At 41.3% G+C, this 24340-nt stretch overlaps 1 protein-coding gene across 2 annotated transcripts in view; it reads left to right on the top strand.

The window, feature by feature from the left end:
- The window catches only part of ZBTB46 (zinc finger and BTB domain containing 46), a 117031-nt gene that overhangs the window by 55749 nt on the left and 36942 nt on the right, over nt 1-24340 (top strand). For both annotated transcript variants that reach the window (XM_087962344.1, XM_087962343.1), the window contains exon 4: nt 22687-22862. In XM_087962344.1, the coding sequence (XP_087818470.1) occupies nt 22687-22862 (176 nt within the window). The remainder of the gene's footprint in view (nt 1-22686; nt 22863-24340) is intronic.

Raw genomic sequence — 24340 nt, 5'->3', positions numbered from 1 at the left:
TTCATGCCTGAAGCGGTGGGCAGCTTCGGCATTGCTCCGAGCCCCCCCATCTGCTTGTTCTACCCCCTGCCATAGTGATTCCGCATTGCCTTTCTCTATATCAGCAATAGCGGCATGGGCATTTTCGCTCTCATCCGAGTCATATCGTTGAGTTTTCCCCTCAGAACGCTGTCTTGATGTGGGAAGCAGTAAGAATTCTTTCCACCCCTTCCCCTGCCGTTCCTTTTAGCCACAAGGAGAAGCCAGGCGGTGGGAGTTTGTTGCTGGGAAGTGCGCGTGCGCCAAAAATAATGGCCATTGTTTTTGCCTTTAAAAAAAAAAACTGCGTGGCCGCGCTATTTGTAATTTGAGCTGTGTGAGGTAGTTTTCCTTCCCAATCAGAGGTTTTTCCTTCTGATAACCTAAGGAATTATTACACCTCATTTTCTTTTTCGATTCGAGGCCATCCGTGTATTATTGTTGGCTTAACCCTCACAGCCTTACCCAGCGGCACAACAGTGAGCACCCAGGCCCGTGTCTGCCTGTGCAGGGAAGCTGTTGAAGGCCTCTCTTTATTATCTTGGCCTTTCAGGCGTTCTTAATTTGGCTGTTTGGATATTTACTCCATCAAGCTGTTTCTCTATTAATTTATATATATATATATATATATATATATATATATATATATATATATATATATATATATATATATATATATATATATATATATATATGGATCTTTGGTTATTCGGGTTTTCCCGCGTAAGATTCAAAGTATCTAGGCAACAGCGTTTGGCAGAATCTCATCTGCCATCATCAGGCTTCTGTATTGTGTATATTCCGTGTAAGATTGAGAGTATCTTGGCGATGTTTCAACGAGGTCCCACTCGCCATCTTCAGGCTGGTGCTTTCAGCTTTGTGCTTGTGCAAGCAAAGCATGATCAGAGCTGCCGTCTCTCTGGAGCATGTTTTCTGAGGTTCTGCTTGCACTGGCACTAAGCCGAAGCACCAGCCTGAAGATGGCGAGTGGGACTCTCGAACGTGCCTAGATACTTTGAATCTCACGCGGAGAAACCCGAATAACCAAAGATCCATATATATATATATATATATATGGTGTTCGGCTTGGTTCGGTATTCTCCACGTCATTGTAGTTCTTTTAAAGTTGTAGCAACGTTTCAGCAGAATCTCATCTGCCATCATCAGGCTTTTGTAACTTAGAAAAATATATATATATATATATATATATAATATATATATATATATATATATGTGTGTGTGTGTGTGTGTGTGTGTGTGTGTGTGTGTGTGTGTGTGTGTGTGACTTTCATTCGCTCTAATAATAATAATAATAAATATTCAGTATTAATATCTTAATAAGGAAAGATATTATTACTGTGATACGACTCATATTATATATACATATATCTTAATTGAAAAAAACAAAACAAAACAAGGGGATAAGATATTATCAGGGCAACCGGTCCCTTCGTGGATCAGGCCCCTGGGCGTGCCAACCGCCTCAACAGTATTGCTTTGAATAACGAGCATACTGCATCTCTTTCAATTCAAAATGGCAGGCGGTAGTAGCTCTCAACCCTCAACATCAAGGGTCAAAGCTAAATCTCAGCACAAATCCAAGCAGACAAAAGGTCATTCTACGCTTCAGAAAAGGATGCCAACAGGCACCATAAAGCATTAGAAAAGCAAATAGATAGGTGTGCAAGGGCTGCTCCTCACAGGACCTTCTGCCCCCCCAGTCCAGTACCGTCTATCTCCTCCCATCCTCCTCCTCCCCTAGATCTCTCCCTCTCATCCAGACACAGCTTGGTTTCCCAGAGTCAACAGGCCCAGTTACCTGGAACGCAGACCACGCGAAGGGCTCCTGAAGCTACATTCACTCCGACGGCTGCTGGTCTTCGACAGGACGGCATTCTTCCAGAGGAAGTTCCAGAGAGAATGAAGGCGTGGATGGAGCTGGCAATCCGCCAGGGAATTGCAGCAGGTCTTCAACACGTAGTTCTGACCAGGGAACACCCGGTAACCACTGACTATGATTCTCAGTCATTGATCAGATCGGAGCAACACTATACCTAGGAACAGTTTCAGGGGGACATGCCCCTCCAGGGGCCGCAGGAGGAGGAGGAGGCAGAAGAAGTGGATCACATTGATCAAATGGAACAGATTGGGTCAGGATCAATACATGACAGTGACCCGGCCCTGTCAGAAGCAGACCCCCTAGAAAGTGGGATGTCTGAGGATGAGGCCCTTATTCTTGATCAACCGGTATTTTCGGGCTTATTCCGCCCACAACTATTCAGATCACTTTTGTTTAAGGCAAAAAACATTGCACGCCTGAACAAGTCGGCCCCTTCAACTCCTTCCAAAGTAGGGACCAGAAGATCTAATTTTCAAACAACCGGTAGTCGAGGCAGATGTGATTCCAGTTCCTCACATGTTTTCAGACCTGGTACAGAAACAGTGGGCGTCTGCAGTGGTGTACCCTGCCCCCATGGGATATGACAGGAAATATTTTAATTTGGCCCCTGATTTCTCAAAATTGTTGAATACTCCCGAGGTAGACGAATCTATAGTGGGATTACCGTCCTCGTCCTCCATTCCCAGTGAAGCGCTGGAGGCATTAAAGCCGGAGGAAAAACGAGCTGAGCTTGCCCTACGCAGGGCCCATCAGTCTGATATGTGGGCCATCAGAGCGGCCATGGCCACTTCCTTCTTTACCCGTGCTTCTCTCAGGTGGCTCCATCTCTTACGGGAGCATGTCCCTAATTCCAACATTAGAGCGCACCAAGATATTGCAAAACTTATAGGAGCTGCTGAATTCTCAGCTGACGCAACTTATCATGCGGTCAAGTTTTCAGCCAGGGCCATTACCTCACATGTCACAGCGCAACGCTTACTATGGTTAAAACGTTGGCAAGCGGACATTAAGCACAAATGCAAGCTGGCTTCATCTCCTATTGTGGGAGACAGACTCTTTGGCCCTGCCCTCGACCCGCTGCTAATTGAAACCCGAAACAAAAAGAAAATTCTACCTTTCCTTTTTCAGAAGTCAGATTCTAGAAACCCTCAGTCCTTTTGGAGGGGATCCTTTCGGCCCTTTTATCAGGGATTCTTCTCACCCAGATACCAGAGACCCCCATCTTTCAGACCAGGGCAGCAGCCAGAGAGATCCGACTTCGGGGATAGGAACAGAAGGGGTGGTCAATCCAAGAGATCCTTTTGAGGAGCAGGAAATAGGTCTTTCCAGCGTCCAAGATAACTTCCCGGACCCAGCTCCCATTGGCGGACGCCTTAAATTATTCGCGGACCAATGGGACTCCTCAACGTCTGATTCCTGGGTCACAGACACAATCAGATTTGGTCTTGCACCGGAGTTTCAATCCTCTCCCCCAGACTTTCATGTCATGCCCTGTTTCCAGAGATCCGGTTAAACGTAATCTTATGGAAACAGTTATCCATAATCTACTGGACATACGAGCCATCCAACCAGTAGCTACCAATCAACGAGGGTGAGGTTTCTATTCACATCTTTTTGTTGTTCCCAAAAGTTCGGGGTGGTGGAGAGCAATATTGGATCTGAAAGGTCTCAACCGTTTCTTAGTATATTGCAAGTTTAAAAAGCACACCCTGCAATCTATCTTACTTTGCATCAGAAAGAATGACGTACTTATGTCCATAGATCTGACGGAGGCATACGTATATATTGCTATTCGGCCTTCCCACTATAAATTTCTGAGATTCTGTTATAATAACCACCATTTCGAATATGTGGCCCTTCCTTTTGGACTAGCTTCTGCCCCCAGAACCTTCACGAAGGTTCTCGCAGCGCTAGCTGCTCATCTCCATGATATCCCCATACAACTCCAGTGTTATCTTGATGACATCTTGATTTTGTCATCTTCCTATCATCAAGCAGTCAGAGATACTCAGAACACATTACAATCCCTACAACAACACGGGTTCTCAATAAATTGGAAAAAGAATCATTTAACACCATCGACTCGGTTAACCCATCTGGGGGCAGTCATAGATATGGTGGAAGGCAAAGTTTACCTGTCAGCAGATAGACTAAATAGCATTCAGCAATTAGTTAAGGAGATCAGGGTTCTTAAGAGGGTGTCCCTAGCGGAACTATCAAAATTGTTAGGCAAGATGATCTCATGTATATCTATCATCCCTTGGGCCCGGCTCCACACTTGATCCCTCCAGTGGTTCCTGCTCCCGTACCAGCGCTCCGGCCGAAGCAACTCCAAATACAAGGTCAGGGTACCATCAAAGGTCCTCATATCTCTCCTCTGGTGGACCAGACCAGTCATCAACAGAGGTTGCCTCTTCAAAGAGCCACACAGACTTACCATCACCACCGATGCCAGCCTGTTTGGATGGGGAGCACATGTTCAATCGCTCACAGCTCAAGGCCGCTGGTCCACCATAGAACAGTCGTGCAGCATAAACTGGCTGGAGCTTTGAGCAGTACACCTGGCTCTCCGCAGTTTCCTTCCACAGGTACGCAATCAGCATATACTAATATTGACCAACAATGTAACAGCCAAAGCTCACATAAACAAACGGGGGCACACAGTCAAAACATCTCACGCGAGAAGCGGAGCGCTTGTGTCGTTGGGCGGAGAGCAACTTACTTTCCATCAGAGCAGAGCACATTTCAGGCCTGTCGAATACACAGGCAGACTGGCTAAGCAGGGCCACGGTCGATCAATCGGAGTGGCGCCTCCATCCGACCCTGTTTCAAGAGGCGGTCAGGACATTTGGACAGCCAGCGGTGGACCTGTTTGCTTCCCCACTCAACGCTCCGCTCCTGAGATTTTTTTCCAGGTACCCCTCTCAAGGAGCGGAGAAATTCAATTCACTCAGCTGTCGTTGGCCCCCGGGACTTCTGTATGCATTCCCGCCATTTCCACTGCTTCCCAAGGTCATCCAGAAACTGCTAGACAAGAGGGCGGAGCTGCTTCTAGTAGCTCCTTACTGGCCCAGACGGCCATGGTTTGCAGACCTCCGCAGTCTATCCATATCAACACCATGGAGAATTCCGACAGACGGTCTTGCTAACCCAGGGACCCCTTCAACATCCGGACCCTCAATGGTTGCACCTGACCGTCTGGAGGTTGAGTGGAGTCGTCTGAAGAGTGAAAAGTTTTCCAACAGAGTTATCGCCACTGTCCAAGCCGCCAGACGCCCCTCAGCAACTCGCATTTACAATGCCACATGGTCCACTTTCTGCAAATGGTGTACCAAGTCTCGAATTGATCCCATCTCTCCATCTGTGGCTCAAATCCTAGAGTTCTTGCAAGAGGGACTTGACAAGGGATTATCACCTAATACGTTGAAAAGACAGGTGGCGACCTTGGCGTCAGTTCTCACTTGTGAAGGTCTACTATCTCTTTCCCATCATCCACGCATATGGAGTTTCCTTCAAGGAGCCACAAATTTACGCCCTCCAGTGGTACACCGTTATCCCACCTGGGACCTTAACAGGGTCCTCGTCGCATTCACTAAGGGCCCTTTTGAACCCTTGAAATCATCAAGTCTCCAATTTCTGACGTATAAAGTAGTTTTCCTTGTAGCGATCGCTTCTGCTCGTCGTATTTCGGAACTTGCAGCTTTGTCTATCAGACAAGATATTTGTGTTTTCCATTCTGACCGGGTGGTCCTTCGTCCTGATCCTACATTTATTCCCAAAATTAACTCGGTTTTTCATAGGGCACAAGAGCTGATACTTCCTAATTTTTGTCCCAGACCATCCCAAGGGTTGGAACTACAATGGCATAGGCTTGATGTGAGGCAAGCATTGCGAATATATATTAACTGCACAGCAACTTTCAGAAAAACGGAAGCCTTATTTGTGTCATTTCAGCCCAACACTCAGGGATGCAAGGTCTCATCTTCTACAATAGGCCATTGGCTACGGGCCACGATAGCGAAAACGTATCAGACTCAATCCCTGCAGGTGCCCAGGGGCATAACAGCTCATTCAACAAGGAGTGCGCTGCAACATCAGCAGTGTGGGCCACACAGGCACCAATAACTGAAATTTGTCGAGCCGCAACCTGGGCCTCTCCATCGCCATTCATTAGGCATTATAAAATAGATGTGTTTGCATCCGCTGAGGCCTCCTTTGGCAGAAGAGTTCTGCAACGGGTCCACAGGGACTAGGAGGGGTTTCCAGGCCAGACGGAGTCCCTCCCGTAGGACAGGCCAAGCTTTGGTATGTCCCACTACTGGATGCTCTGAACAGCTCATGGAAGAAAGGGCGTTGGTACCTACCTGACACACCCGTTCTCTTTGAGCTGTGAAGAGCATCCAGCCCCACCCTTTTTCCGTCTGGTGGGGTCCTGTTTCGGCCAACGAATTTGTTAGGGCATTGAGGACGAGGACGGTTATGTCTCTCGTCTTCGCCAAAACTGGGGAACGCTGGGGAGGAGTCCCGTGGAGGAGGAGGAGCGTTCCACAAATTAAGCCCAGCCTAGACATGCAGAGACTGAAGCACCTCCCACTACTGGATGCTCTTCACAGCTCAAAGAGAACAGGCGTGTCAGGTGAGTACCGACGCTCTTTCTTTCTAAAGGGGGTATTCTCAGTGTTTAAGAAGATGAACCGTAAGCATTTTTCTCATTAGTGACAGTTGTATTTCTGGCAACATTCCAATGAAATGTCAGGTGTGAGAGTAGGAATCCAGTAAGTCCTGAAAGGAGCTGAACTGATGGCAATATTTAGCATTAAAAGTTTGGTTTCCTAATCTTATGCCCAGATCTACTTTTCTGAAATCCAGCTTCTTTGCCCTTTGACAATTTTATTAATATTGGTGATTTTGAAACTGTTGCAAAATGTTGGGCAGGTCAATATGTACGGTATAAATTATTATTGTTCATCCTAATCCTTAATCAGAAGAAGTGCTATCAAAAATTCTTTACCATAATTTTTTAAGTTGATGGTCGTCAACATATTTATTACGTTTTTTCATATTTATCATTCCACACATTGATTCTATTACAAACTCTCATTCTCATACTAAAAATCAGCAATATTGCATTAAGTTATTCGATGTATACAAGTACACAAAGGCAAGCCCTGAAGTGTACTGCCCTTTATTCTTTTTGCAAAAAGGTGAAAAACTTGTATACGTAAGGCAAACAGATACATAGTAAGATAGCTGGATACTATTGTGAGAAAAACACTGATTTCTGAAGAATATTTTGGTACCTCAGGTCCTCATCTACATTATGAAATACAACCCCCTTCAAAACTTCCAAGTCAATATGCTTGCAGGCCCATCTGCAAAACAAGTTATCTGTAAGTATGTTTTGCAGAATTGAAGGCCTGGCTTCCAGGTCAAATTGAATATCAACTGCTTCAAGGCAAGATCAATACTTTAATTCTTAAGTCACAGAGTTAAGCTCCCAGCTGAAAAGAAAATGAAAAGCACATTGTGAAAGGAGGCTTTGTTCTGGCCAAGGGTCACTAAAGAGGTGCTTGGATAATTCTAAACAGCTTTTTAAAACACGAATTCATTCACAGGGAAGACATTTGGATAGTGGATTATCATGGTAGACTGGGTGCTTTCTCTGGTAGTAAATTTACTAGTGAGAAAATTGTGTTGTCTATGTCACACAAACTGCTGGTGGTCTTTTCTTTTTCTCCTTATCTATGTGCAAGTTTGTTTGGGAAAGGATTTTTGTGCAAGAATGGGTGTCACTTGAAGTAATTTCTCTCTCTTTGTAGTATGCTTTTGTTAGGGTTCAATTGTTTCATCTTGAGATAATTAGTAAATACAAGTAATTCTATAAAGCGTAAAGAAGTGAACCTGTGCAGTTAATACAATGAGAGAATGCTTTACTCTAGACTTTTTGGTTTTATATCTCCATCCACTTGAGATGGTATCTCATATCATATCCGTTCAGGTATGATAAGCTAGTCTTGCTGTGCTTCAGCGTGCTTGGACAGGAACTGTTTTGGACCTGTAGAAGCAGGACAATCTGCATCTAGCCATCATTGGCTGAAAACATAAAAGGCTAAACAAGGTCAGACCTGGTTATCCCTTGAAAGGGAGACCACTAGAATATGCTAGAGGTAGGAAAACAAATTTTAAAAAACCCTAAAAGGCAAGATAATTACATGGATGTATCCATGATGTTACCAAGAATCAACACAGAGTGGAAGCCCACTCCCTGAATATTTGTTTTCTTAAGTTTTCACTGGTATTTATATGTATGGTATTCAGCATTGTTCGGGTATTTTCCCACGTCATTATAGTTGTGCTTTTAAAGTTGTAGCAATGTTTCGGCAGAATTTCATCTGCCATCATTAGGCTTGTGTATTAGGTTCATCTGTGTGTCAGGCTGAAGAAAAAAACCATTCTAACAAAGCACGAGGCTAGCACCAAATTTAAAACAGAAACGGCTGTGAAAGCCTGACACACAGACGAACCCAATACACAAGCCTGATGATGGCAGATGAGATTCTGCTGAAACGTTGCTACAACTTTAAAAGCACAACTATGACGTGGGAAAATACCCGAACAAAGCTGAATTACTTACATACATACATACATACATACATACATACATACATACATACATACATACGCAAATTTAAAAGGGAAAAAAAGTTACTTTCCACTTCATAAAGAAAATATGATTTCAGTAACTGATAACCTTCTTCAGTACTACAGTCCAACTTTCAAAATCCCTTATCATGTTTTTCGCCAATCAACACATCTTCCAACTGGAAGGTTTCTTACAATTAATTTCAAATTCTTCATATTTTTTTTTATAAAATTCAAAACAACCCACAGGAAAGATTCTTGCAATTAATTTCAAAGTCAGTTCAGCTCTATGCCTGATGCCTTAATTTGTTTATAACTTTCCAAAATCCATGATCTAATCAACCTTTTGCAATTTACTCCAAAACAAAAATATTTTTAAATCCTTAAAACTTGCATAAAATCTTTTTCAGCAAGGATTGGAGGAAGCTCACCTGGTGTGCCTTTCTGAAAGTTCTTAATATCCCCCAAAAGTTAACTAGTTATTTTCAAAAATGATTAAGAAAGGAAATACAGGTAGTCCTCAACTTACAACAGTTCATTTAATGACCTTTCGAAGTTACAATAGCGCTGAAAAAAGTGACTTATGACCATTTTTCACACTTACAACCCTTGTAGCATCCCCATTGTCATGTGATTTACATTCAGATGCTTGACAACTGACTCACATCTATGATAAATTGCAGTGTCCTGGAGTCATGTGATCCACTTTTGGGACCAGCAAACTCAATGAGGAAACCAGATTCACTCAACAACCGTGTTACTAATACAACAACTGCAGTGATTCACTTAACAATTCTGGCAAAAGAAGTGGTAAAATAGGACAAAACTCACTGAACAAATTTCCCATTTAAAAACATAAATTTGGGGCTCAATTGTGGTCGTACGTTGAGGACTACCTAAATGCAAACCCAGCATCCAGTTGAAGGCTCCAAACCGGGGCTTGGGTGGTGATCCCTCAGTTCCTACCTGTCAGATTCCAAAAAGTAAGAAAGACACACAGAGTTACTTCTAAGCAATTTCCTTTATTGTTCCTCACATGTAGACAGCATCTTGCCAAACTTGCATCGTTCAAGTTGTATCTGAGAACTTCTAGGAAGGAGCTGACTTTACCCTCTTCCTCTCAACTACACTATCTAAACTTAGCTGTCTCGTACTCCTCTAGAAGCCATTCCTTCTCCCGTGGGAATCAGAACTACATTCTTCCACATTACCACTCTAAATCCTCTGGAGATCACTATGGGTAGTCCTCAACATACAACAGTTCATTTAATGACCATTCAAAGTTACAACAGACTGAAAAAAATGGTTCATGACTGTTTTTCACACAACGGTTGCAGCATCCCCATTCTTGGCCACTGGTTCATATTTATGACGGTTGCAGTGTCCCTGTGAGGTCATGTGATCACCTTTTGTGACCTTCTGACAAGCAGAGTCAATGGGGAAGCCAGATTTACTTAACAACTGTGTTACTAACTTAACAACTGAAGTGATTCACTTAACTGTGGTAAAAAAGATCATAAAATGGGGCAAAGTACACTTAAATATCTCACTTAGCAACATAAATTTTTGGCTCAGTGGAGGTTGTAAGTTGAGGACTACCTGTACTTTCCTCTAACAGCCTCTTTAAATAAGCTATCTTGAAACGTATTTAATTTCGCTGTGTATGGAAGCAGAGACATAGGAAACACCAATCATAGAAACAGCTAACCAAAAAAAATTCAGGGACCAAATATTAGTAGAATAATTTAAAACATGTATTTTATGTTTCTTGATTAAGATAGTTTTCAGATACCCTGTTTCCCCAAAAATAAGACCCATCCTGAAAATAGGCCCTAGCATGTTTATGCATACGCCTAACGTGAGCCCTACACCCCCCCCCAAAATAAGCCCTAGTTGAGTACCTGCGCAACCGCCTGGCTGCCTATTCCATCTGGTTGCTCTGCAGTGCGAGGCAGGTTGGGTGGGAGTTGCCCTACACACCCTGCACTGGCCTACCTCAGAGCCCCAGGAGCCATCCATGCCCCGACAACTGTCTCACAGCAGCAGCACCAGCAACCATTTGCAGCCATGGTCAATGGCCCACTTCTGCTTGCTTGCATCCAAAACAGAGCAGGAGGCCAAGTGATGTGCCAGTGCCATGAGGCAAGGCAGGCAAGGTGGAGGTGCCTCATGTGCCCTGCACTGGCGTACCTCAGGGCTCCTGCAGCCAGGCCATCCACGCCCTGACAACTGCCTTGTGGCCACAGCATGAGGGCATCACTCAGCCTCCTCTATAGCGGCAAGCAGAAGTGGTAAACCAATGCGTGGTGCATGGGGAAGCTCAACCTTCCCACTTTGTGGCAGTGGCACTGGCGCGCTGGGCAGCCTCCTGCCTTGTCGCAAGTAAGCAGAAGAAGTGGGCCTCACACACGAAAAAACAACAACAATAAGACATCCCCTGAAAATAAGCCCTAGTGTTTATTTCAGAGCCCAAAAGAAAGTAAAAGTGGGTCTTATTTTGGGGAAAACGTGGGTATATTGGCTACAGTATGGCGAAATTCTGTCCTGTTGCCTTTTCATAAATCCTCAATCTGGGAATTCTTCACATAGTGGTTGATATGACAAATTTCAATGATCTTTGAAAGCCTGCTGCCTTAAATAGAGACTTGCAGATAAACTATTTTAAAAAAATTATTTATACAAAGTATACCGAGTTGAACTGGGAGGAAAAAAAAACCCGTGGTATCAAAATTTTCCCCCTGTGGTATCTTATGTGGAAATTGGTAGAAATTATCCTCAACCTTATGAGGCTTTTAAAAGACAACCTTTGCCTTTTGAACAGCAAATGTTTCAAGCTCTCTTGCTCTGTTTTATGGACTACCGGTAGCAAAATGTTTGGCATGAGTGTGCAAACAAATATTTCCCCCATGTCTCCTTCCAATTAACACAGCTAGCCTGCAATTTTACAGTCTGGCGACTGCTAAATAATTTATTGTGCTCTTTGGCAAACAGTGGGTGGGGAAAGAAGAAAACACAGCAAGACCGGCAGAGATCAGCAGATTAGATTTGATACTCGGGGGGAAAAAAGCTTCTGGAATATGTGGGGGCATTTTTGTCTAAGAAGGAGACAGCAGATCACTTTCTGAGGCCAGAAGCTAAATGGCTGTCTGGGATAGGCTCCCATGCATGTCCCACTAAATTGAATTCCCCAAAGGTTGGGCTTATGCAAAATGTTCTCAGCAGGTTGTTTCCACTTGGGTTTACAGTTCAGTGGAAGCTGATTATGCCAGCAAGGTTTACTTCAAGGAGTGTGTAGCATTGCAACTTTGTTCATTGACAAAGGTAATTGTTACAAGCTGTGAGCCAATTCCAAGCACTTCCAGAGGTCATCTGGACAAAAGAATAGCAGAATAACAGAGTTGGAAGGGACCTTGGAGGTCTTCTAATCCAGGGGTCCCAAACCTCTGGGCCACGGCCCACTGCCGGGCCTATTTAGAATTGGACTGCGTGGGACTTCCAGTTTGACCTTCTTCAGCGACAGACCGAAACCTCGTCTCTCCGAGGCTTCAATCCGTGCTCGCCGCTGGAGCGCCCCGAGCCGGCTGGTTTTGGGGCTAAGCCACCCCGTAGAGGTGGTGAAGAGGGGGGAGACTGCCAGCAGGATTGAGGAGAGCCGCACCTCTCCTCCCCAGCTGGCCATTACTCCCTTTCCTGAAGGCGGTTGTAGCGGTGGTCAGAAATGGCCACCACAAAGAAGAACTCGACTGGAAAAGAATGTGCAGGAGGAAGATAAGAAGATAAAATTTTGGTTGACCGGGTCAAACAGCAAAAGCAACAAATAAGGTACCCTGGAATTTAAACTTAACAACATTGTTCCCAAAGAAGATTTTGAAGCTGCAAAGGAGAGAGAGAAGGGAAAGGATTAGGTTTTTTTCCCTTCCCTTCCTTATACTGATTGCTAAGAGACTTAAGCAAGAAATTGAAAAAAAAAATCCACTTTGACATTAATAGGCATCTAAGCTGAAAATAAAAGTCAAAGGGATAATAAAGATTTCTGGACATTTAAAAGTTTTTAAAAGCAGGAAAGGAGAAAAAAAAAGAATAAAAAGGCAGGATCTGGAAAAATGGAGGAGACTGCCTGGAATTAAGGAATGGAACTGTAATTAAAAGGAACTTACAGTGGAATTTTAACAAGATTCCTCAAAGATACATTTTAATTGAAACTTGGTAACAAAATAATAGAACTCCAGGAAGAGAAAGTGGAAAAAAGAAGCAAGCAGAAACAGCCTTGGATTATTTGGATTATTTGGTGATTTTTGGTTTTTGCATCTAGATGACTAAAATTAACCGGGTGGTTGTTTAAAAGTTTTTAAAATGGTATCACTCTTAGAAGAACTGAAAACGGAACTTAAAAAATGGAAAGAAGATGCACAAGAAGGGAGAAGTTCTTTTGGCTTCGTGTTTCAATTCTTAGAAATGGAGATCTGGAACTATGAGAAGCAACAAGAAACGCTTGCAGAACAAGAAGATTGGGACAAAGAAGAAGCCATCTTTAATGATCAAATAATTTTAAGTGGGGGGAAAAAAGAAAAGGGGGGAAAGAGAGTGAAAGGTTTAAGACTAGAAAAAACAACCAAAAAGAAGAACAATTTGAAAGATAAGTATAATATTAGAAAGCAACAGAAGAGGGGATTACAGATGAGAGAGTTAGAAGTAGAGAGACGGGGTAAAAAGGGGAGGGAGAAGAAGAGGGGGAAGAAGGCAAGGAAAAGAAGTTGTAAAAAACAGAAACAAGAAATGGAGAAACAGAGAAAAGATATAAGGATTGTAACCATAAGCTTGTTTAGAGATAATGGGTGAAAATTTAATTGCAAAAGGAATTCTGCAAAGGTACATAAGATAGCATTGTTATATTACAAATAGAAATAATTTTAGAAAATATGATGATGGATAAAATATTTACTGTAATGTAGTGGGATGTTTATTAATAAATAAATGAATTAAAATGATTGAGATAATTAAAAGGGAACATTTTTAATAATTAGTAATGATTTATAAAAATATAAGTGAGAAATATGGAAAAAAAGAATTAACTATGGAAAGTTTATTAGTGTTCCCAAGGAAGTATGATATTTAATTAAAAAGAAATGTTAAAGATGTTAAGATTTTAATGCATATTAATGATAGAATTGAATTGGAATGGAATGTGTGTTTTATTTACATATATATATAATTTTTTCTTTTTAAGAATATAATCTCTATTTTAAGAATGTACCAAGCAGAACTTGATTTGAAGTTATGTATTATATTGAATGCTATAATCTTAAAGGTATACATTGAAGCTTAAATAAGAGTTTGAATGGATAAAATTAAAGGATATAAAGGTGTCATACTTTAATTGGTAACTACAGGGAAAAATTTGCTTAATAAGAAAAGATAATGTGAAATTGAAACAGGACAGACAAAAGTATAAATATAATGATTTGAATTGAGATGAGATAATTAAAACAAAGTTGAGAAAATTAAAAGAGGGGAAAAACTATGTAGAAAATATAAAATGGTAATAAGATATGGAATAGAATATAAAAATGAGCATGAAATTGAGTTTTGTGTCTGTATGAAGAAGTGATAACCTGGGACCATGCTATTTTCAAAAAAGATGTTTTATTTGTATTTTGTTTTTGTGAAAACCCAAATAAAATGTTCAAAAAAAAAGAGAGAGGAGAATTGGGCTGCGTGAATGGCTGGCTGGAGCGGTCATGTGTACGCAGCTGAACTTGCACGACTGGTGGGCCAGTGGGCAATCGTGCACATACGTGCCAACCCGCTGCTCGCGCAAGTCAAACTGCATGCATGCCAGAGGTGGTGAATTCAGCAGGTTCTGACCAGTTCTGGAGAACCGGTAGCGGAAATTTTGAGTAGTTTGGAGAACCGGCAAATCCCACCTCTAACTGGCTCTGCCCCCATCTATTCTCTGCCTCTCGAGTCCCAGCTGATTGGCTGGGTCTCCTTTGGTTGCCCTGCACAGGAGAACGGAGCTGGAAAGCAGGTGAGTGGGTGTGGGGATTTTGCAGTAACCTTCCCCTGCCACGCTCACCAGGCCATGCCAACAGAACTGGTAGTAAAAAAATGTGAATGCATGCACGCTAGCCCACTGCTCCTGTGACCCAGTTCCACTCCTCCTCCCAGCCAGGCTGCCAAGCCACGAAGGTTGGGGACCACAGTTCTAGTCCAATCCCCTGCTCAGGCAGGAAACCTTATAGCATTTCAGACAAATGGTTGTCCAAGCCCTTCTTAAAAACCTCCACTGATGGAGCCCCCACAACTTCTGGAGTCAAGTTGTTCCGCTGATTAATTGTTCTCACTGTTAGGAAGTTTCTCTTTCATTCCAGGTTTCTTCTCTCTTTGATTAGTTTCCAACCATTGTTTATTTTCCTGCTTTGGAGAATAATTTGACCCCCTCTTCTTTGTGGAGGAAGGTGTGCGGGATATGTTTGCCATCTTGAGTTGGTTGTAAAAATAACGAAGACAGGATACAAATCAAACAAACAAATATTCAGCCTAATCTATAGCATAGGGTAATGGCTGTGGGAATAAAAAGAAGGGGAATCCTGGAGAAAGATGCCTTGAGCTCCTATAAAAATGATTAGATTAGGATTAGATTAGATTATTGATTGGAAAGAGTGAAATCACCCTGAGATGCACTGCCATGGCTACTACTTTCTCTTACCTGTTTATTCAGTCTCAAATATTATTCCTTTCCTCTTGAATCTTTGTCCTTCATCTGTAACAATCTGATATGTTTGAAGTTGGCATATGTCATCTTGACACCTAGTAGTTACCTGGAATTCCATACAGATGAGTGAATAGACTGTTGTTTTTCTAGAGATGATCGGGCAATAGAGGAATACAGTATTGATCGGCGTATAACACGCACTTTTCCCCCTGAAAATAGGGGGCAAATGATGTATGCGTGTTATCGCCGATATAATGTTAGAAGCCTTCGGTGAATGCTGCTGGGATCGGGGATCAAGGACACAAATGAAAGAAGGGGAGGGAGGAAGCAACCGAAGCCTGTCCTTCTCTCTGGGTCAGCTCTCTCAGTCGCTCTCTCGCTCCTCCACCAGCACAGGAAGAAACTGCTTCAAAGAAGCGGGGGGCTTTTCCTGTCGCCGCAGCTTCCTGAAGCGCCCGTTTCTCCCACCCCCACCCCGTCCGCCCGCCCGCAGTGCTCCGTTCTGCCTGCCTGCCTGCCTTCGTTAATGGTTGAATCGGAACAGCTTCGGCTGAGTAAAAGAGGCGAATAGTTATTATTCTCAGCCGAAGCTGCTCCCAAACAACCAGAAACTAAGGCAGGCAGGCAGGCAGGCAGAATGGGACACTGTGGATTGAAGCGCGCGGGCGGGGTGGGAGTGGGGTGAAACGGGCGCTTCGGAATAGCTGCGGCGACAGGAAAAGCACCCCCCGCTTCTTTGAAGCAGTTTCTTCCTTGGATGGTGGAGCAGCGAGAGCGCGCCTCCTTCTCTTCTCTCCCCCTCCCCCGGTCCTTGCAAAAATTTTCTGCTTGAAACCGGTCCCTGGTACAAAAAGGTTGGGGACCACTGATTTACCTTATAAGTGGTAATAATATTAATAAAAAAAAGTTCTGAGCTACCCTTATTTTGCTTCAAAGTTTTTATTTAGAAATTTAATTTTTTTTCCTGAAATTTCCCTCTTAAAATGAAGATGCGTGTTATACGCCTGTGCGTGTTATACGCCGATAAATACGGTAATTGCTTTTTTGTGTGAAAGTGGATTTATTACTGCCATGCATTTCTTTGCTTCTAGTCTCACATACACATAATGTTATCTTATTTTGATAATTCTTTGATTACAGAAATCCAAATTTCATTGGGATTTTAAAATAAGGAATTGAGACAAAATCCATATTTTCTGCATTATTGATTATAAAATTGTTATTGTGTTCTTCAATCCTGTTTTTTCCCCCATTACCTATAGTGTCAATATACTAATCAGAGTTTTTACCTACTGGATTTTCTTTCTAAGGCAGTTGAATGCTGATACTAACTGATATAACAACTTTGGTTTAGCAGATATTAAGATTAAATATGTAATGTAGTCATAAAAGAAAATGAACTTAGACAGTTGTATAGCCATTATTTTAGGTAAAAACCTTAGGACCCTTAAAGATGAATACATATGGGGTGATTGGTTCTCTCTAAACATGATTGTTTGCTAGCAGATGTTTCATTACTCAAGCAGATAACCTTATCAGTATCAGCCAGTATGAGGTTACCTGTCTGTTTACATGCTGTAGTTTGTTCTGACAGTTTTTGGTGGGGTTGTAGTTCTCCTTGATGGTTCCTTGATCAAAGAATTGTTTTCTGCCTGATTGTTTGTCTGATGTTGATCCCTGCTTATCTAATATTGGATTCTATGGAGAGGATCTGTTGTAGTCTTTTTATTTCCTTTCTAGGTTTGGTATTATCTCTTTTTAATGATGTGTAAATGTGGTGTGTCTCTGTGTCTATTGATGGCTGATTTGTCTGAATACCCAACTTCCAGGAACTCCCTAGTATTTTTGGATTTGGCTCAATCCAAGACGCTAATACTTTTCCAGTTGAAACTGTGGTTGAGAACAGTTCATGTGTGTGGTTGGACTGTGGTTGAAAACAATCCATGTGTTGTCAGATTGTGTTTTCATCATGTCTTTTGGCAAGAATTTGGGCTGCTCTGCCAATCTTCTGCCTGTTAGTTCTACATACAGTCCTTGCATTGTATATTGTAGATGATCCCTGTTTTTTCTTCTTGGGCTACTGGATCTTTTGGTTTGCTTAAAATGTTTTGGAAGGCTTTTGTTGTGAGCTATAGTAATACCATGTCTGTTGAATGTTTGAGTTTTTTTATGCACGGGACTGTTATTTTCATGTTTTGTGCTATAGGAGGTCAATCCTTAATTCTAGATGGCTCATCTGTTATTCTAGCTGGCTCACAATTTGAGGGTTCTTTGGAATTCATGGCAGAAGCCAAACTCAGGAGAACCTTCACATAATTGCATTTTCTGTATCAATTGTGGTCATTTCTGTATCAGAAAACCTTACGCATGGTGAGCGCTCATGCTCTCATCGTGTCTCAATTGGGCTACTGCAATTTATTCTACATTCCTGCAGCTATCTATGCAATTATGGAGAGATTGAAATTTGCCCCTGTAATGATGTTAACATGAATTTAGGATTGTTTCTTTAGTACATAATCAATTCATGTGTTTATGCATATATATTTTTTGCTTTTGGTTTCTACTACTACTACTACTACTACTTTTCTATAATTACTGCTGAGATTCTGCCAAAGTTTCTAAATTTATCACTAGTTCAAGATGTTGTTATGGGGAAAATATGAGGAAGAAGGCATATTGACTATATTTGTTGCCTTTGGTTATTTGTAAAAATAATAAAGACAGGATATAGATAAATAAAAAAAAAAAAATACAGCAAGAGCCAGATTTCCTATGAGGGTAGAACAGTGCAAACAGATACCCTGATTTAAGCTGCACCAACTTCTTAATGCTTGTACCGTTTAGAGATTTAAATAATATCTCTTCACTGATGTAGGAGTCATGGGTGACTTCATCACAAATTCAAATATTTTGCTACAAGGTGGCAATATTTCTGAGCTCTGATGAGGCACTAAGTAATAATGTGTAACTGTCTTCTGTATGGATTTTTGATGTCCAGGCTGAGTCTGACCCGAGCAACAATGCCCTGATATATGGCGTGAGACCATAAACAACTCGTAGTGAGCCACCGAACCATAAATGCAATATACCAAAATCTGCATTTCATAACCAAGAACACCCCAAGAGTGAAAAGATGCCTGTTTAACTATAATATTGTTATTCAGAACAGAAATACATTTTTCAGAAATAAGGAGATAGGTGTTCCGTTTAATAGCAGGCAGCTTTAAATCATTATCCCTGCTGAAATGAGGCAGAGCATCTCAGTAATCAGATACAAGGTCTGGAATCAAGCCAACTTCTTCACAATCCCAACTCCTAGGTTGACAAGGCTTACATATTATATGTCAACATGAGACCTGTATGCACATTTAAGATGTGGTTCATCCCCGTTGCCGTGCATTTTACGCACTTTTTACATGGTCCTAGATGTATTCTCAGACAGCTGCAATAACAAGTCTAATTTACTAGCAGAATGCACAGTGGTCTCACGGTTGGCCCTTCCAACGGAACTGGAATACTCTCCAAGTAAACAGGTGAGGGGAAGAATGCATCTTTGGTCTTCCTTACTGAAAGGTTATTTTATGTATTGACTTGGGCTTCTGTGCTGTACATTTGTGTGGGTCCATAGTGGCAATCCAAACATAGGGTTAAAAATGTTGCATCTTAGGTGGCTGGTATGCCTGGAGGCAGTCTAAATTTCCACATTCCCTAAAACCTTTCAAATGTTATTTTGGGAGCTGCACTGGCTGCCAGTTAGCTTCCCAGGTGCTGGTTATCTTTGAAGCCTTCCATGGTTCTGGACCTGGATACCTATGAAACCACTGCCTGCTAGTGAGATTAGGAAGAGAACACCTGTTGAACATACCCTGTAGGTGGTGGAAAAGTCAGCTACATAGAACTGATGGGTAAGCCTTCCCAGCGATGCCCTCTCCCTCTGGAACAAGCCTGCCCTATCTTATTGGGCTTCCAGAGGGCTAAAAAAAAAAGATCATTTGAAAGGTTTTAGGGAATGTGGAAATTTAGACTGCCTCCAGGCATACCAGCCACCTAAGATGCAACATTTTTAACCCTATGTTTGGATTGCCACTATGGACCCACACAAATGTACAGCACAGAAGCCCAAGTCAATACATAAAATAACCTTTCAGTAAGGAAGACCAAAGATGCATTCTTCCCCTCACCTGTTTACTTGGAGAGTATTCCAGTTCCGTTGGAAGGGCCAACCGTGAGACCACTGTGCATTCTGCTAGTAAATTAGACTTGTTATTGCAGCTGTCTGAGAATACATCTAGGACCCTGTAAAAAGTGCGTAAAATGCACGGCAACGGGGATGAACCACATCTTAAATGTGCATACAGGTCTCGTGTTGACATATAATACGTAAGCCTTGTCAACCTAGGAGTTGGGATTGTGAAGAAGTTGGCTTGATTCCAGACCTTGTATCTGATTACCGAGATGCTCTGCCTCATTTCAGCAGGGATAATGATTTAAAGCTGCCTGCTATTAAACGGAACACCTATCTCCTTATTTCTGAAAAATGTATTTCTGTTCTGAACGACAATAGTATAGCTAAACAGGCATCTTTTCACTCATGGGGTGTTCTTGGTTATGAAGTGCAGATTTTGGTATATTGCATTTATGGTTCGATGGCTCACTACGAGTTGTTTATGGTCTCACGCCATATATCAGGGCATTGTTGCTCGGGTCAGACTCAGCCTGGACATCAAAAATCCATACAGAAGACAGTTACACATTATTACTTAGTGCCTCATCAGAGCTCAGAAATATTGCCACCTTGTAGCAAAATATTTGAATTTGTGATGAAGTCACCCATCACTCCTACATCAGTGAAGAGATATTATTTAAATCTCTAAACCAGGGGTGTCCAACCTTGGCAACTTTAAGACTTGTGGACTTCAACTCCCAGAATTCCTCAGCCAGCAAAGCTGGCTGAGGAATTCTGGGAGTTGAAGTCCACAAGTCTTAAAGTTGCCAAGGTTGGACACCCCTCCTCTAAACAGTACAAGCATTAAGAAGTTGGTGCAGCTTAAATCAGGGTATCTGTTTGCACTGTTCTACCCTCATAGGAAATCTGGCTCTTGCTGTATTTATTTTTTTTATTTATCTATATCCTGTCTTTATTATTTTTACAAATAACCCAAGGCAACAAATATAGTCAATATGCCTTCTTCCTCATATTTTCCCCATAACAACATCTTGAACTAGTGATAAATTTAGAAACTTTGGCAGAATCTCAGCAGTAATTATAGAAAAGTAGTAGTAGTAGTAGTAGAAACCAAAAGCAAAAAAAAAAAAAAAGCATAAACACATGAATTGATTATGTACTAAAGAAACAATCCTAAATTCATGTTAATATTTATACATATAATACAGTTCATTTAGTGACTGTTCAAATTTACAAAATTCAGAGTTACAAAGCAGCATTGAAAAATGTGACTTATAAAAAACAGACAATATCCTTTTTGACAGTCTGCAAGATCCAATTCTCCTACCTTAATTTGAATACACACATCTTATCGATATCTATGCTTAAATTACCCATTGTCCATTAAGCAGTTTATCTCTGGACTAACCAATTATACCAAGAGTTCCAATTATCGTAAAATGTTGAAGGCTCTTTGTTTTTAAGTGCTATAGTTAATTTATCCATTTCTGCACAATCACATATTTTCTGGATGACCATTTGTTCTGTAGGTGTATAGGGTGATTTCCAACACTGGGCGAACGCTAATCTGGCCGCAGTTAGGATATGAATTGTTACATATTTCATCTTTTTGGGTAAATGTTTATCGGAGATAGTGGGGATGCCAGATTCACTTAACAGAGCTGAAGAAGCTTCTTGGATGAGAAGCGAAACGTCTTCAAAGAAAAAACAAAGTCTTGAAAAAAGGACCTTTGGAACAACTTAACAACTGCAGTGATTTACATAGAAATCGTGGCAAACAAGGTTGTAAAATGGGGCAAAACTCGCTTAATAGTTGTCTTGTTTAGCCACAGAAATTTGGAGTCAATTGTGGTTGTAAATTGAGGATTGCATGTACAAGTGAGAACTATGGGGGCAATTAGAGTTTTCCAGGGCTTTTTCTTGAGCCATTTGAAGTTTAATGTTACATTGCCCTATTGATCACTTTGTCATGTTGGTTGTTTTTTAAATCAATTGTATTGCTTAACATTGTTCCTCGAAGGGCCGTTCTAAATTTATTTTAAGATGTAAACCTCTGAGAGTCATTCCAGATTCTAAAACAGACAGAATCAAATAAATTTCTTTGCAACATAAAATTATGCACTATTTCCATTATCTTCCTGTTCATTTCCAGAAAATAATATAAACGCCCAGAAAATACTTAGAAATAATGTAAGCACCTGAGAAAAAAAAACAATGAAACTCTAAAACAATAACAAGAAATAAATCAGGCAGAATCCAGGAATCCCCAAGGAGGAAACTACACCCTTACCAAATTGGCAGTATAAGCTACTTGCAGCTAACCTCACACTCACCACCACTGATAATGTAACTTACCTGGATAATAAAATGTCTGCAGGCAAACAACTAAGTTCAGCATCAAGAACTTCACAGCTAGGGATATTTCTATTGAAATTAATAACTTGCATTTGAAAGACAGTGTCATTCCATTAAATGAACAAATGTTGATTTAAATTACCCATCTCCCACAATTAGCTGAACCTGCCCCTTGAACACCTATGCCCACCAGCTGGAATAGATATCCTATAGATGTACAGCCATATTTTTGTTCAATTACCTGTAATTTTAAATCTACAGAAATTATTGTAATTGTTAAAATGGTCTTTCATTAAAGGTTCTTATTTGATGCCTCATTATATAATGGGTCATCTAGCGCAGAATGCTCAAACAGACATGTATAAACAACTGTTACATTTTATAAAGCAATATTGATCAGATTTTGCTAGAGGAGATGCTGAAGTAGTTAAAGCTGTTGGTCCATATCCTGGCCTCAAAGGGTCTTTTAAACTTTTTTTTCCCTTTTAGCCCTTTCCCTGAATGGGGAAGCAGTTAAGATACAGTTCCAATTTCTTCCTTGCAAAATATAGTATGGTCACCAAGACAAATAAAAATGTTGAGCAGGCAACAGAATCTCATTTTTAATGTGGACCAGTGTGCTCATAGTAAAAACAATTGACAATAAAGTTACCTTATCTTTAAAATGTTGAAAGCTTGCAAGATAAGCTAACAATTTTTCCTCCTGAAGCCAAATCCAGACAGTTTGTGAGACATTGCAGAGATTCTTTGAAAAATGATCAGATGGGCTATTTTATTGTTTGTTTGTATCCTGCCTTCCTTATTTTTACAAATCATACTCCAAACCTCAAGAGAGGGCTGTAATCTGCATTGCCTTGTGCTTCTTTTCAGTAAATGAGTTCACGGTCATCAGGAAGAAGTTCAAGTGTCCCTACTGCAGCTTCTCAGCCATGCACCAGTGCATCCTGAAGAGGCACATGCGATCCCACACAGGAGAACGACCCTACCCGTGCGAAATTTGCGGGAAGAAATTCACCCGGCGGGAGCACATGAAGCGGCACACCTTGGTAAGTTGGGACCCCTAGAGACGTTGCAAGAGGCAAGGATGCATAGAAACTTGAGATCTGCGTGAAAGAGGATATGGGTGGGCACAGGGATATATTGACCGAGATATTGTGCCCTCGGCTTTTGCATCCTTCTTTCTACTTATTGGGCAATGATTTTTGCCAACATCGCATATAATGATGGATTTAAAAATTCATAACAGAACTATGGAAACATTAAATACACTCGAAACCAGAATATGGTTTTATTTTTACTTATTTCTATCTATTATCTTTTTATAAATGACTCAAGGTGGCAAAGACACACAGTATACTTTTCTCCTCCTATTTTCCCCATAACAATCCTGTGAGAGAGGAACTGGCCCAAAGTCACCCAGCCAGTTTTGGGGACTAAAGAGGGACTAGAATTCAGCGTCTCCTGGTGTCAAAGTCACCCAGTCAGCTTTCAGGCCTAAGGTAGGACTAGAATTCAGCGTCTCCTGGTGATTGGCCCAAAGTCACCCAGTCAGCTTTCAGGCCTAAGGTAGGACTAGAATTCAGCGTCTCCTGGTGATTGGCCCAAAGTCACCCAACTGGCTTTTGTGCCTAAAGTGGGACTAGAACTCTCCGTCTCCTGGCTTCTTGCCTGCTGTAGGCCAAATTAAAGAGTAAAATAAAATTAACAATGCATGTCTGATATGAACAGAATCTACATATTGACTTTGAGAAGCAGGTTTTTAAAATCCATTGCTGGTATGTGTGAACAGCGTTCTTTCTTATTTGCCACGTAGCCTATCAAACTGACAAATAGTTGGTTTTGTTGTTGGAAATCAAAATGTTTATAAAGTAGAGCAGTATTTTTTGCCAGATTATGTGATCAGCATTCAGTAAAATATATGTGTTGGTAGAGAATATTGCTTTGAGGATAAGTAATGCCCCAAAGATTACTTAAGTAGCTAAATGCCACTTAGCATGTAAATGTTACTTTATATTACAAGAGCACTTTTCTATTTTAATGGTAATCATAATGGCATTTACTTTTCATAGCATTACGCGTGACTTTTTCCAAGTTCTTTTTCTTGAGTGAGCTAAAACTACATACCTCCGGTCACTTTCAGAAATGAACCATAAATGGAAATAAATAAACGGGAAACTTATGGCAGGAAGACTAATGAAGCGACCAGCCTGTTCTCTGGTGATAAGATACTGTACTACAGGTAGTCTTTGACTTATGGCCACAATTAAGCTCAAAATATATTTTTGCTAAGCCAGGTAGTTGTTAAGTGAGTTTTTGCTCCATTTTACGACTTTTTTTGCCACAGTTGTTAGGCGAATCACTGCAGATGTGAAGCGAATCTGGCTTCCCCCATTGACTTTGCTTCTTGGAAGCCAGATAGGAAGGTTGTAGTTGATGATCACCTGATCCAAGGACCCAAATTTTGATTCTGTGTCTATGGGTATGCTGCCATGGTCACATAAATGGGAATAACAGTTCTAAGTCA

This window comes from Notechis scutatus, chromosome 3 (assembly GCF_049901735.1).
Source record: "Notechis scutatus isolate UNSWTSFEM ecotype Mainland chromosome 3, rNotScu1.2, whole genome shotgun sequence".
NCBI classification, from domain to species: Eukaryota; Metazoa; Chordata; class Lepidosauria; order Squamata; family Elapidae; genus Notechis; species Notechis scutatus.
Note: the sequence above shows the minus strand (reverse complement) of the source record. Positions and strands in the feature narration are given on the sequence as shown.